Source organism: Bemisia tabaci, chromosome 9 (assembly GCF_918797505.1).
Source record: "Bemisia tabaci chromosome 9, PGI_BMITA_v3".
Lineage (NCBI taxonomy): Eukaryota > Metazoa > Arthropoda > Insecta > Hemiptera > Aleyrodidae > Bemisia > Bemisia tabaci.
In genome coordinates, this window is record NC_092801.1 from 5,413,975 (window position 1) to 5,426,844 (window position 12,870).

Here is a 12,870-nt window from a genome sequence, read left to right on the forward strand (position 1 = left end):
ATGGACCAATCCGGATCGGCACTACCACCGCGGACGGCACCACGGGCATCCCTGGTTCCATTTCTTCAACTGCCCTACCTCGCTGCCATAGGTTAAATTGCTTTTGATGATGGAGTTGTAAATTCTCTCTGTCTTAACTTTGTGTAGTCTGGTCTCAAATAATACCATTTATAATTATTATAGATTTTCCCCCCTGCAGATTCTTTAATTGCCTGTTCCAATTTTCCGTCTAATCTGCTGTAGTAGCGAAATGAAGTTCGGAGAAAACGGGCTTAGGAGCACCTGATGGGAAAGCTGTATTGCAAGACGCCTCTCTTCTTTGTCAAATTGCCACCAATCATCCGAGGGACTCATCGGATGATCAAGCAATTATTCGGCCTCTGAGGCAACGCTAGGAAGTATCTTCTCTCAGTGAAGGCGTTTCTTACGCATCGTCACTTTTCATCGAAGTAATATCCCCCGAGGAACTCGCTAGTAAATACTGCTACATGGGTGATTGGGTTTTTGATTGAAGCAACTATTCGGCCTCTGAGGCAACGCTAGGAAGTTTCTTCTCCCAGTGAAGGCGTTTCTTACACGTCGTCACTTTTCATCGAAGAAATATCCCCCGAGGAACCACATCACTCGCTAATAAACGCTGCTACATGGGTGATCGGATTTTCGAATGATGCAACTATTCGACCTCTGAGGCAACGCTAGGAAGTATCTTCTCTCAGTGAAGGCGTTTCTTACGCATCGTCACTTTTCATCGAAGAAATATCCCCCGAGGAACTCGCTAATAATACTGCTACACGGGTGATTGGATTTTCGAATGATGCAACTATTCGACCTCTGAGGCAGCGCTAGGAAGTATCTTCTCTCAGTAAAGGCGTTTCTTACGCATCGCCACTTTTCATCGAAGAAATATCCCCTGAAGAACCACATTACTCGCTAATAAACGCTGCCACACGGGTGATCGGATTTTCGAATGATGCAACTATTCGGCCTCTTAGGCAGCGCTAGGAAGTATCTTCTCTCAGTGAAGGCGTTTCTGAAGTGTAGTCGCTTTTCAACAAAGGATTATCTGAACCAATCGCATTTACTGACTAATCTGAGCCTCTACTCTGCGATGATCTGGTTTTAACCGTCTAATATAGGACGATTTCAATGCCTTACATAGTCCCTGCTGCCGTGATAGCGAAGAGAGCAGTATGTGCAAAAATGAAGTTCTGAGAAAACTGGCCCAGAAGCTTCTGACCAGCAAATTTTATTGTAAAGAGCCTCCGATCCATGTCAAATTGTCACTAATCGTCAGGGGGACTCCTAGAAATCGATTGGATGATTAAGAATCGGCCGATTTTATTTCAGTTACATAAAAAGGGTATTATTCATTTTCGTGTTAGGCTAGTGTTAGGCAAGACAGCCGTAAGTGCTATCTTCTGCGTGCTTTCGTGGTTACGAGTCGGACATGGAACAAACACATTTCCGAGTTAGAAATTGGCAGAAACGGGCGGCACTGTGCTTGAAAACACTGTTTTCAATGGCTCTACGGAGGAATAATGTTAGTTGCTGCTGTCTTGCCTGAAACCACGTCATTTTTTGCGCACTTACGGCTTTCTCATATGTCTCGTTTTTATACAATTAAGAGGAATTTTGCTTGTTTAGCTCTGTCAGTGATTTAATCTAAAAGAGAGTAGACGAATTTGGAAGGAAACTCGATTCCGAGAATTTGACACTTACTTACTGCTCTCTTCGCTATTACGGCACACAGTGGATCGAGCCAATTAGAGAGGTCGGACATGAAATTTTTTACTAAAACTGCAAATTTTGATGTTTATTTGGACGTATTTCTATCAAACGGAACTAAGCGCCAATTTGAGTTCCTTTTGAGGAATTTAGAATCCCGGATAGCGCGTTCTGTCAAACGGACCTAAGCGCCATGGAAAAGCATTGCGAGTATAGGACGGAATAAGCCGGACGCCCGATTCCGCCGCCAATCCAAGCCCCCCTCTACCTTCCTCACAGTATGGCGCTTAGGTCCGTTTGATAGAAATACGTCCATTTCGTCACATTTCAAATTTCAAGGGGTGCTTTCATCAGAAAATTGCACGGAAAAACCAATGGAATGGAACCCATTTTTAGAACCTCAAAGTTTTGTATAGACGGAGTTATAAGCAGTTGAAGTTTCTAAATTTTGTCCGACCTCTCCTATTGACTCGATCCACCGTGCGGCAGTGATGTTTGTCACGCCTAAGCACTTGTATTGTTCACAACCTCTAATTTCCTGACCATCCTCTCATATCAGTGCTTCCATTTCTTGGAACTATAGTACAGAATTTCGGAACTTTTGAGATTTTCCTGAATTTTTCCCGGAACTTTTAAAGTTATCGAAATGTTTTGGATCTTTTGCATATTCCGGGACTTTCTCGGAACTTTTGAAAAATTCTAAAAAGAATCCCGGAACTTTTGACGGCCATGAAAGGAGAGAAATTGGACCAAAAAAGTTTCGGATTCTGGAACTTTTGAGATTTTCCTGAATTTTTCCCGATACTTTTACAATGGACCACTAGACAAAGTACGAATTTAAGCATTCTGATACATGTTTCTTCACCAACATTTCACGTAGAACACGATGCGCGCAACGAAAATTACTGAAACCAACTCCTAACAAAGATATTAACGTTTTTATTTCACATAGTTACGAGGAATTTGAACTGCCCGCTGACGAGAAACTCAAAGCTCCACGTGAGTGAAATCGCGCACTACAACGGTTTCAGCAAGCTTCTCAATCGAGCAATGTTCTTTTCCCACCATGTGCTTTTCAAACTATAGGCAATTTGCTATAGCTGAGCCAAAGCGTCAAGATTGAGGTTGCCAGATTTTTATATCGCAGAGACTGTCATGATAACGTTTAGCGCGCGATGTGAATCACGTTAAGCATTGAGTTTTCATGAGCGGGTGGTTTGAATTCACGCATCAGATATCATTCAATATCTTTGTAAGGAGTTGATATCGGTAATTTTTGTTGTGCGCATCGTGTTTTACGTGCAATTTTGATTAAGACGCATGTATCAGAATGCTGAAATTCATGCCTTGTCTTGTGGTCCATTACCGAATTGTTTCGGATCTTTTGCACATTCCGGGACTTTCTCGGAACTTTTGAAAAAGTCTAAAAAGAATCCCGGAACTTTTGACGGCCATGAAAGGAGAGAATCGGAAGGGAGAAATTGGAGAATTGGAACAATTGTTCCGAATTCCGGAACCTTTGGCCGACATGAAGAGGGAGCACTATACAACTCTACCTATGCTTTGCTGATCTCTTCATTTTCTCGAAAGGAAAAATCACTGACGTTCCCGCGGAAATTTTCCGGTGAACTCGTTGCACCTAGCCCGAGAACGCAGATGCGAAGACTGATACGAAAAGGTGACAACGACCGGATCCTGAGGCCGGATCCGGAGGCAATAAGCCGATAATGGGCGCTGGATTAAAATTAGGACGGCTTAATTGCCATTTACGGCGCGAAATGATGACCGAGTGACACAGACCTATTGATATTGACACACAACTGCTCTGCCGCACTAAGGAAAAACGCCGTATGAACATTCGAGAGTTGCCAAATTTCCTCCCATATAAAGATCATCCTTGAGGACAAATATTACTATTTTTTCTTGATATTTTTCAGGAACTTTCGAAGAAATTGCGAATAAGATTATTTGCAAAATCGGGAGAGAAACATTCATAAGTTTACCAGGAAATTCGTATGTTATCGGAGGAAATTTGGCAACGCCAGAAGGTTCATACGGCGTTTTTCCTTAGCACGGCAGTGCTTTCCCCCGCCCCGCTCCACCCCGAGTATCGTTCTGCCGGGCCGAGGAAAAACATCGTATGAGCCTTTCAACGTTGCCAGATTTCCTTAAATAGGAACCGAATTTTCGGGAGGAATTTTCAATATTTTTCTTCCAATTTTTCAAACAATTTTGTCCGCGATTTGATCTCAAATATCTGAAAATTTCGAGGAAAAATATAAATGCCTCTCCCAGAAAATACGTGTTTTATCCGGGGAAATTTGGCAACTCTCGAATGTCTGTACGGCGTTTTTTTCTCAGCGTGTCAGAGTTTGCCGAAAGAGCTTGGTGCTTCGTCCTCGCGGCTTGTGCAAGCTCTATTTTCTTTCGGTATTTCACTGAAACCGAGAGGTTGATCATTGCTCAGCTGCTCTGCCGTGCTAAAGAATAACGCGTATGAACCTTCGTCAGTTGCCAAATTTTCATTGATAAAACTCGAATTTTCAAGTGAATTTATGAAATTTTTTCTTCTAATTTTTCAGATAATTTTTTTTCTGCAATTTTATCTCAAGTTATTAAATTTCAAGGAAAAATAGTCATAACTTTCCTGAAAATTAGTCATTTTACCGGAGGAAATTTGGCAACTCTCGAATGTTCACACGGCGTTTTTCCTTACCACGGCATGGCAGTGCTGCCTTAGGTTTTTGTTCATGCTTGATGCATTCTGCACAGAGACTAAAACTGCTGCAGAGAGGCAGTGGCGTGGTGTGAATGATCGATTATTGATATATCGCCATTTGAAGCTTTGGTAAAGAATCGATTATTTAGGTGTTCTCTGCGAACACCCTGATAATCGATCTTTTTTCATAGGTTTGAGTGGGGTATCAATCGATACATCGCAAGGCACGCCACGCCACTGGAGGAGAGTGCTTCAAGGGAATCATTAAGTACAGCGATGAAGTTCTGAAGAAATGGACCTGGTCCCAAGTAGCAGGGAGCGAGATAAGTTGTGATTTAATCGAAGTATGTATCGCGATTTTATCGACGTCGATTTACTGAAATATTATCGGATGAAAAAAAGCGATGAATTGCGATTTCGTCGCATATATTTGCAATAAAATTGCGATTCATCGCGATCACTGCTACTTGGGAAATTTGCATAAAAATCCGCACAACCGTTTAATTTCATTTAAAAAATTAAATTGCCCAGTAAATTTAAAAAAAAGCCTCATGAAATCATCCTTAAAATGGTGACATTGCTGTACAATGACCAAAGAAACATGAGATAACGCCGGTGCCTGCCATTTCCGCGGAAGCACGCATGAGCAATTACCTCATCCTTCTAGTTTTTATCAGGAGTTCCTTCCTTTACTCACTTGTCTCGACCGGCAGTTACCATATGTTCAAATCAAATGACAGTGCTCATAAATATCTTTGTGAGGCGAGTAGAGTTATTACTGAAAGGCAATACTGTGGCAACGTTTGCGCGTTGTCAACAAAGTATTTGGCAACATTTCAATAGTCAAATTTCTAAACCACGTTTCCTAATTCGTTGTTTTCCGGACGAGGGAACACATTCTAAGGTCGCAAAATTGTCGCAAACAATTGGATTTCAATTTCCAAAGAATTTCATTTTTGTCTAAAATTTTTGATTTTTGCATGAGATCAGAAGAAAATTTAGTGAAATTTTCACAAAATTTGCTAAATTCCCCTGAATAAAATGCAATTTGCACTTTTTTTGGATGAGGGGAAAAATTCGCTACAGTGCAATTTTTACTTCAAGATGCGTTTTGGGGATCCATAGAGCCAGACCATTTTTGAACAATTTTAATCGGTTGAAAAAAAAAATTAATATTCATAAGTTATTCCCTACTTCCCCCTCCCTTACCCATTCCGATCCCTCCCCCTCCCTTCTCTCAGATTGAAGCGTGCGATCAGCGACGCCGTAAATTGCGTTGGTTAGCGTGTTGTTAAAAGCACGAGGGCAAGGAAAGCCAGGAGGCGCCTTCAATTTTTAGGTATGCAACCCGGGCATCCCGAGAACACGAATAGTTGCATCCAGGCGTTGTTATTGTAGAATAGAAGGCTTGAACCCTTCTAAATAGTTACAACGCACAATGCAGTTAATACTGAATACTTAATGCTTGAAACACTTTATTCGTGTCTATATAACTGCTAATGCAATGTTATTTGAATTCGAACTGAAACACGTTTGCGATAAAATGGCGAAATTTTAACAGCCGGTTTCATAATATCTTGATCATTTGAAGAGTGTTAATACATGTTGGTTTTTTTAAATTTATTTTTACATTATTCTTATTTTAATATTCTGGAATGTACTAAGATACCGCCTTGGACTTTTTCGTCTATTTTGCATAAAAAAAAAGAAAAAAAAAAAGATTAGATTAATCGATTGTCATGCCATTTTAACCTATGGGAAAGGATCGATAAACAGGGTGTTCGCAGCGAACATTTTAATAATCGATTCTTTGCCATCGGTTTAAATGGCATAACAATCGATGTAGATATCGCAATTCACGCCACGCCACTCGAGGACGGAGGATACTTTTTAAGACTTGTGAACTTCCTGATATTCGGCTGTAACGACGTTACCTGAAGTTACCAACCATGGTCCACTCTCCCTCTGCCGAGTATTAGGACTTGTAACGAAATACGTGGTCTTTATTACATCCATTTTCAGGGGCGGATCTAGCAATTTGGCAACAATGGATTCCCTCCGTTTAAACCTATGTTAAATAATCGATTCTTGGAGGGGCCAGGTGCCCCGATTATTCAAACTAGGTTTAAATGGAGAAAAACAGTGTTGTCAATTTGCTGGATCCGCCAATGTTCATTTTCTCATGGGGATATCAAGTAAAAAGAAGTACTCAATACAAGCTTACGCTTAATGTTGCACGTCGCCGGTGCTTCAACTCTAGTGTTGTTCTTATCTCACCTCGTTTGTGACCTGAATTTCGAAGCAAATATCTGCATTTCTCACCTTATTCGCAGTATGCGCGCATTATTCTTCGCTCCTCTGGCGTAAGGGCGTATCTCTCCTTTCACTTGAGTCCCAGAAAGCATTTAGTTATATGGACAGTAGGGCTTACGTGGGAGTTGAGATACGCCCTTATGTCAGAGAAGTGACGAATTGCGGCTAACCTCATGAATAAACCGACGCGGAGAGAGGTTTGTGAGATAAAGAAAAGTCATAGGTTTTCCTCTTGGTTTTGTGGAATGGAAACCATAGGTCATTGCTTTCCGTAGATTCAAAATCCGTTTCACTCGGAGGAACTCAGTGCCTATACTGCCGTGCTAGGGAAAAACGCCGTATGAACCTTTAGGCGTTGCCGAATTTCCTCGATAAAATACAAATTTTCTAGGAAACTGTCGCATATTTTTCTTTCATGTTTTCAGAGAAATTCGCTCTTAGTTTGATTCAAAGTTTGTGAAAAATTCAAGGAAAAATATTTGCAACTTTCTAAAGAAAATACTATTTTCGTAGGCGATATTTGGCAACTCCTAAAGGCTTACACGGCGTTTTTCCTTGGAACGGTAGTGTCGGTAGTACAGTAAGGGGCTACTATGAGGATCGCTACCTAAATCTGTATGTTTCATTTTCATATTGTTTTTTGGGATGAATCTGGGATGGAACTTCTGGTCGCATATCGACGGTGAAACTACCAAACCACGTATCTCGTTTGCGGTGTTTAAAAATCTACGCTCACATTTTATTTTTTTGAAGTAGACCAAATCAATATCATTCCTTGAAATTTTCACGGAATTTTCTCCGCACAAAGAGGAAAAATCACAGAAATTTTCAAGACTGGATGTTAAGTAGTTTTTCATTTAAAAAATAAAGTATGACAGGAAGTCTGCGACGTCGCAAACCGAGATACGTGGTTTGGTAGTTTCACCGTCGATATATGCCATGCCATGCGATTCGATGATCGGAAGTGTTTATGCTGTATTTGGGTTAAAACTAAAGTTTTCATTTGGAAGGAGGAAGGGAAAAATTGCCCACTCCTTCCAGTTAATTTAACAGTTGATCTTATTTCGGAGAAATGTCGTTTAATTTCACTTATAGGTATATCGACATTGAAACTCCCAAACCACATATCTCGTTTGCGGTGTTTAAAAATATTTGTTCCCATTTTTTACTTTTTTGAAAAGAGGACAAATCCAAATCATTCCTTGAAGTTTTCACGGAATTTTCCTTGCGCAGAGAAAAAAAATACGGAAGTTTAAAAAATTGACGTTGAGTAGTTTTCAATTACAAACATAAAGCGTGGTGGGAAGATTGCAACGTCGCAAACTGAGATACGCGGTTTTGAACTTTCACCGTCGATAGGTTAAAATGAACGGTGTACTAATAGATTAAGTGACAAAAAAAAGTAAAGCACGTAAGTGCTATTCACACTACAGTTCCTGTTGATGTAATTTATTGTATTGGTTCCTTTAGGCACAAGTTCGTTGATTTTGATTAATTCAAGGGCACTTTCCAAAATTTTCTGAAATCTTGCCCTTCCGGAAGCAAATTAGCCCTTTTTTCAACAACCCCAGTCTCTCGACGATTTGGCTGAGATGACAATCCTTGACACTTGGTAAACTAAGTTTATGAAGATAAATACTGCCATGCAGAGCGCCTTCAATCTTTGCGTATGCAATACGGACATCCCGGGAACATGAAAAGTTGTATCAAATAGTTGCAAACGCCGTATGAGCATTCGAGCGCTGGCAAAGTTTTTCCCATCAAATATTTATATTTGATGAAAGCTAAAAATAGGTATTTTTTGTTGAAATTTTCAGATACTTTAGATTTCGTTGCCGGTAAAATTCTCTGAAAAATTGGAAAGAAAAAATATTTGAAGTCTCCTTGAAAGTTCGCTTCCTATCAAAATACATGGAGCAACTCCTGAAGGCTCATACGGCGTTCCCAATTAGCATGAAAATGGCCAGATTATTGAAATTAACAGACAAAGCTATACAAAGTAGATACAACTTAAAGGCAGAGATCCTATTGGTGGAACCGAGTGGTTGCAATCGACAAAGACGGCAAGTGACAGACTGAGTAATGGCAATCCACGAGGGATCCTATGGTGTTAGTCCATCGCATTTCGACGGTAAAACTACCGAACGACGTATCTCGTTTGCGGTGTTTAAAAATCTACGCTCACGTATTATTTTTTTGAAGTAGACCAAATCAATATCATTCCTTGAAATTTTCACGGAATTTTCTCCGCACAAAGAGGAAAAATCACAGAAATTTTCAAGACTGGATGTTAAGTAGTTTTTCATTTAAAAAATAAAGTATGACAGGAAGTCTGCGACGTCGCAAACCGAGATACGTGGTTTGGTAGTTTCACCGTCGATTTCCTCCTTATTCTATGACAGCCACCCGTTTCAACCAATGATCTGTTAACAATCGAGGAGTGCAATTCGGTGCCGGAGTCTAAACAGCGCCCAAAATCCCCGAGTGATATGAATGCGAGGTGAAATTAGCACTATAAAAGCGCATGGCACTCCGCAAAAAGTATAGATTCCGCTCCGAAATGGTAAGTCATTCCGTAAGAAGCATAGAATCTCCTCTGCAGCTTCGTATCACTCGCGGGTTTTGGGCGCTGCATAGACTCCGGCATAGAATCAGAATGGACCAAGTTTGTCAGAGAGGAACCAACCCACATCCTCGAAAAAATTGAGTTCAGGACAGAGGAAAAAACTTCGTGCGTGGGACCCGAAGTTTAGGTCATATGGATCTCTGAAGTTTTCGGATTGAGCACCTGAACACTTTAGGTCCAGCTGCTGAGGTTTGGATCACACATCTGAAACTTCAGTTCTTACATCTGAAGTACTTCGGTTTTCACATCCGAAAAACCTCGGTTCTCACACCCGAAAAACTTCGGTTCTCACATCTGAAGTACTTCAGATGTGAAAGATGTGTGATCCGAACCTCAGCAGCTGGACCTATAAAGTGTTTAGATGCTCAATCCGAAAACTTCAGAGATCCATATGACCTAAACTTCGGGTCCCACGCACGAAGTTTTTTTCTCCGTGAGGTTTTCTCTCCTGCAAAAAACTCAAAGTCGAAAAAAAAATTAGTTGGTGAAAAGAGGGGTTGACGTTCATTTTCCACATTGAATCTTATGGAGGAATTAAACTTCAAACCTCTTTTTCTCAGTTCCAACTTAATGTGGGTTGGTTCCTTTCTGATAAACTCGGTCCGATTACACTCGAAGTTTTTTAGCCGTGTAAGTTCGCACCACACGGAGAAAAAAACCTCGTGCGTGGGATCCGAAGTTTAGGTCATATGGATCTCTGAAGTTTTCGGATTGAGCATCTGAACACTTTAGGTCTAGCTGTCGAGGTTCGGATCACACATCTGAAACGTCAGTTCTTACAACTGAAGTAGGTACTTCAGATGTGAGAACCGAAGTTTTTCGGATGTGAGAACCGAAGTTTTTTCGATGTGAAAACCGAAGTACTTCAGATGTAAAAATTGAAGTTTCAGATGTGTGATCCAAACCTCAGCAGCTGGACTTAAGGTGTTCAGATGCTCAATTCGAAAACTTCAGAGATCCATATGACCTAAACTTCGGGTCCCACGCACGAAGTTTTTTTCTCCGTGCATTATCCCTCAATCTTCATCGTCTATAGCTTTGCCAATCACTTTGTCTATAGTTTTGTCTATCATTTTGTCCATAGCGTTGGCTTTATCTGTAGCTTTCTCCACAGCTTTGTCTATAGCTTCGTCCATCAATTTCAAATCAGCCGGCAGATTGAGATGAAGGCTGTACTCACCGAGGTTCCACGGGTGTAGGCCTTCTCGACCTCCTGATCCCGGAGGGGTATGCAAACCGTGCTGTCGTACACCTCACTGCCAACAAAGAAAGAGACGGCATAGTACAACAATGCTAACATCACTGCCGCACATATCGCTCGCGCCCCGATCATCCACGCACCGCCAACACACGCGCCCGGCTCGCATTTCCGTCGCGGAGCAACTGCCTCGCACTCGAACCCGCGCCGCCTGCGCCTGGTAATTAGGCTCCCCGCACAGCAGCCCGGGAACCGGGGGGGGGGGGGGGCTATCTAAACAAATTACCCTGGAAAACTCCTTGCTTCGCGCCAGGTGTGCATGCACTCTCGGGCACTGATTGTGTTCCAGTCCTTCGCGGCCGGCTCGCGTCTGTGCGACTGCGCGTGGCGTGAACTTTTAGGCACTGTTGCTTGGCATGTGTACGAAACTCACCTTAGAGTTTCAGGAGCTATAAGGCTCATCTAGCTCAATTTTTAGGGGCCATTGAAGATTTTTTAGGGGCCAAATTGACTTTTTGCCAATATATCACGGCGCATTTTGTAGAACGTTAGATGCAAGATGTTTTAGTTACAGGACTAGTAGTTGTAACATGTAACTTTCGAAAAATCACCATACATAATTTTTTTTTTTTTTTAGGGGGGGGGGGGGGTACTTTTTAGGGGCCACGGTGGCGCAGAGCCTTCATTTTTTAGGCGTCATGACCGATTTCTTAGGCGCGTTCGGCGCGTTGGCGCCTGTGAGTTTCGAACACTGCTTGGCATTGTGTTTGAAGCATTTCGATGGCCCAAGTGCGAAAACACGTATCTGCGATGCTGTGTTTCAAAATGTCTGCTCTTGGTTTATTTTCTCGAGGAGAAACAATGCAACTTAAAAGCTTGAAATTTACACGGAATCTACTAATAGACCGATTAGGCCGTTCAAGCATTACCACCAAAATGGTACTTATTAAGTCGTATCCGAGTAGATATTAAGACATTAAAAGGATGGTAATTTAAAGGGTCTGGGGAGGAATAATTCAAGAATTTTATCGACAAACCTCAGACAGATGGCACCGGGCCCATCGAAGACCCTCAAAAGATTGAGTGCCGAAGCTGACTTGAAAAATTACTTTTTTGCTGGTGTTCGAGAGTCAGTGTTCGAAACTCACAGGCGCCAACGCGCCAAATACGCCTAAGAAATTGGTCATGGCGCCTATAAAATAAAGGCTCTGCGCCACCGTGGCCCCTAAAAATTGCTCCCCCCCAAAAAAAAAATCCTAGTTTTTCGGTTTGGTGATTTTTCGAAATTTCCCCCAAGTAACAGCTGCGAGTTCTGTAACTAAAATATCATGCGTCTAAATTGTCACTAAATGCGCCGTGATACAAAGGCAAAAAGCCAATTTGGCCCCTAAAAATCGAGCTTGATGCGCCACATGGCTCCTGAAACTCCAAAGAGAATTGCGAACACTGTACGAGAATGTACAAAATATGCTGTAGATAGAAAGCTATTTTATTGGCGGAAATGTAGAGCTCTGGACTTGCGCGTGCGGTAAACTCAAAATTGGATGAAGGAGGGAGCTCTGGGCGAAAATTTTGGGAAACAATTTTCGCATAACATTCTGGAAAACCTCTCAGGGCTGTTTTCTAGTTGCCCCTCAAAAGCAGCGGTGGAAGGTATGGGAGATGGCTAAGCTACTACGAGCAACTATTACTGCTCGGGAGCCGCTCAAATTGCCGAGTCGATATTTTGAAGGCGAAATGGTCACGGTAACTGGAACGTATGCACGGTCACTGCGAGCAGAAATGAAATGGACTGCATTTAGTAATCGGACCGTATTTAGCAAAAAGGAGCCAGCGCGATTACAGTGTTTTCAAAATCGTGCAACTTCTCCTTTCCTTTTAAAAATATCTATATATGTGCAATTTCAAAATTTACACAATTATTTTCTTTTAAAATAAAAAAATGTTCGGCGGAAAGCCAAAGCTATTTGCTATTCTGGGAATTTTTTTTAGATAATTATGAGGGAGCATCATTCTCACAACATCGGGATCGCGCTGGTTCCTTTTTGCGAAATGTGATCTAATTGGAAATCACAATTTCTGGCTCAGTTCAAAAACGACGTATGTACCATTAGTATCCCTGTGTTAACAAGTGTTTTTACGGGAAAGTCAGAAATTGTAGTTCCTAATTACAAAATGCAGTCCAAGTTATTGCAGATTAGAGGCTTTTCATAATACTCATAATAGACCGCTGAACGGGCCTCACAAGATTGGGTTAGATTAAGTCTCATAAGATTCAAATTAGATTAA

General features: G+C 41.5%; 1 protein-coding gene across 3 annotated transcripts in view; it reads right to left on the reverse strand.

Moving 5' to 3' along the window:
* Positions 1–12,870, reverse strand: part of IA-2 (tyrosine phosphatase IA-2) — a 136,328-nt gene that overhangs the window by 40,919 nt on the left and 82,539 nt on the right. For all 3 annotated transcript variants that reach the window (XM_072304256.1, XM_072304255.1, XM_072304254.1), the window contains exon 6: positions 10,564–10,639. In XM_072304256.1, coding sequence (XP_072160357.1) covers positions 10,564–10,639 — 76 coding nt within the window. The remainder of the gene's footprint in view (positions 1–10,563; positions 10,640–12,870) is intronic.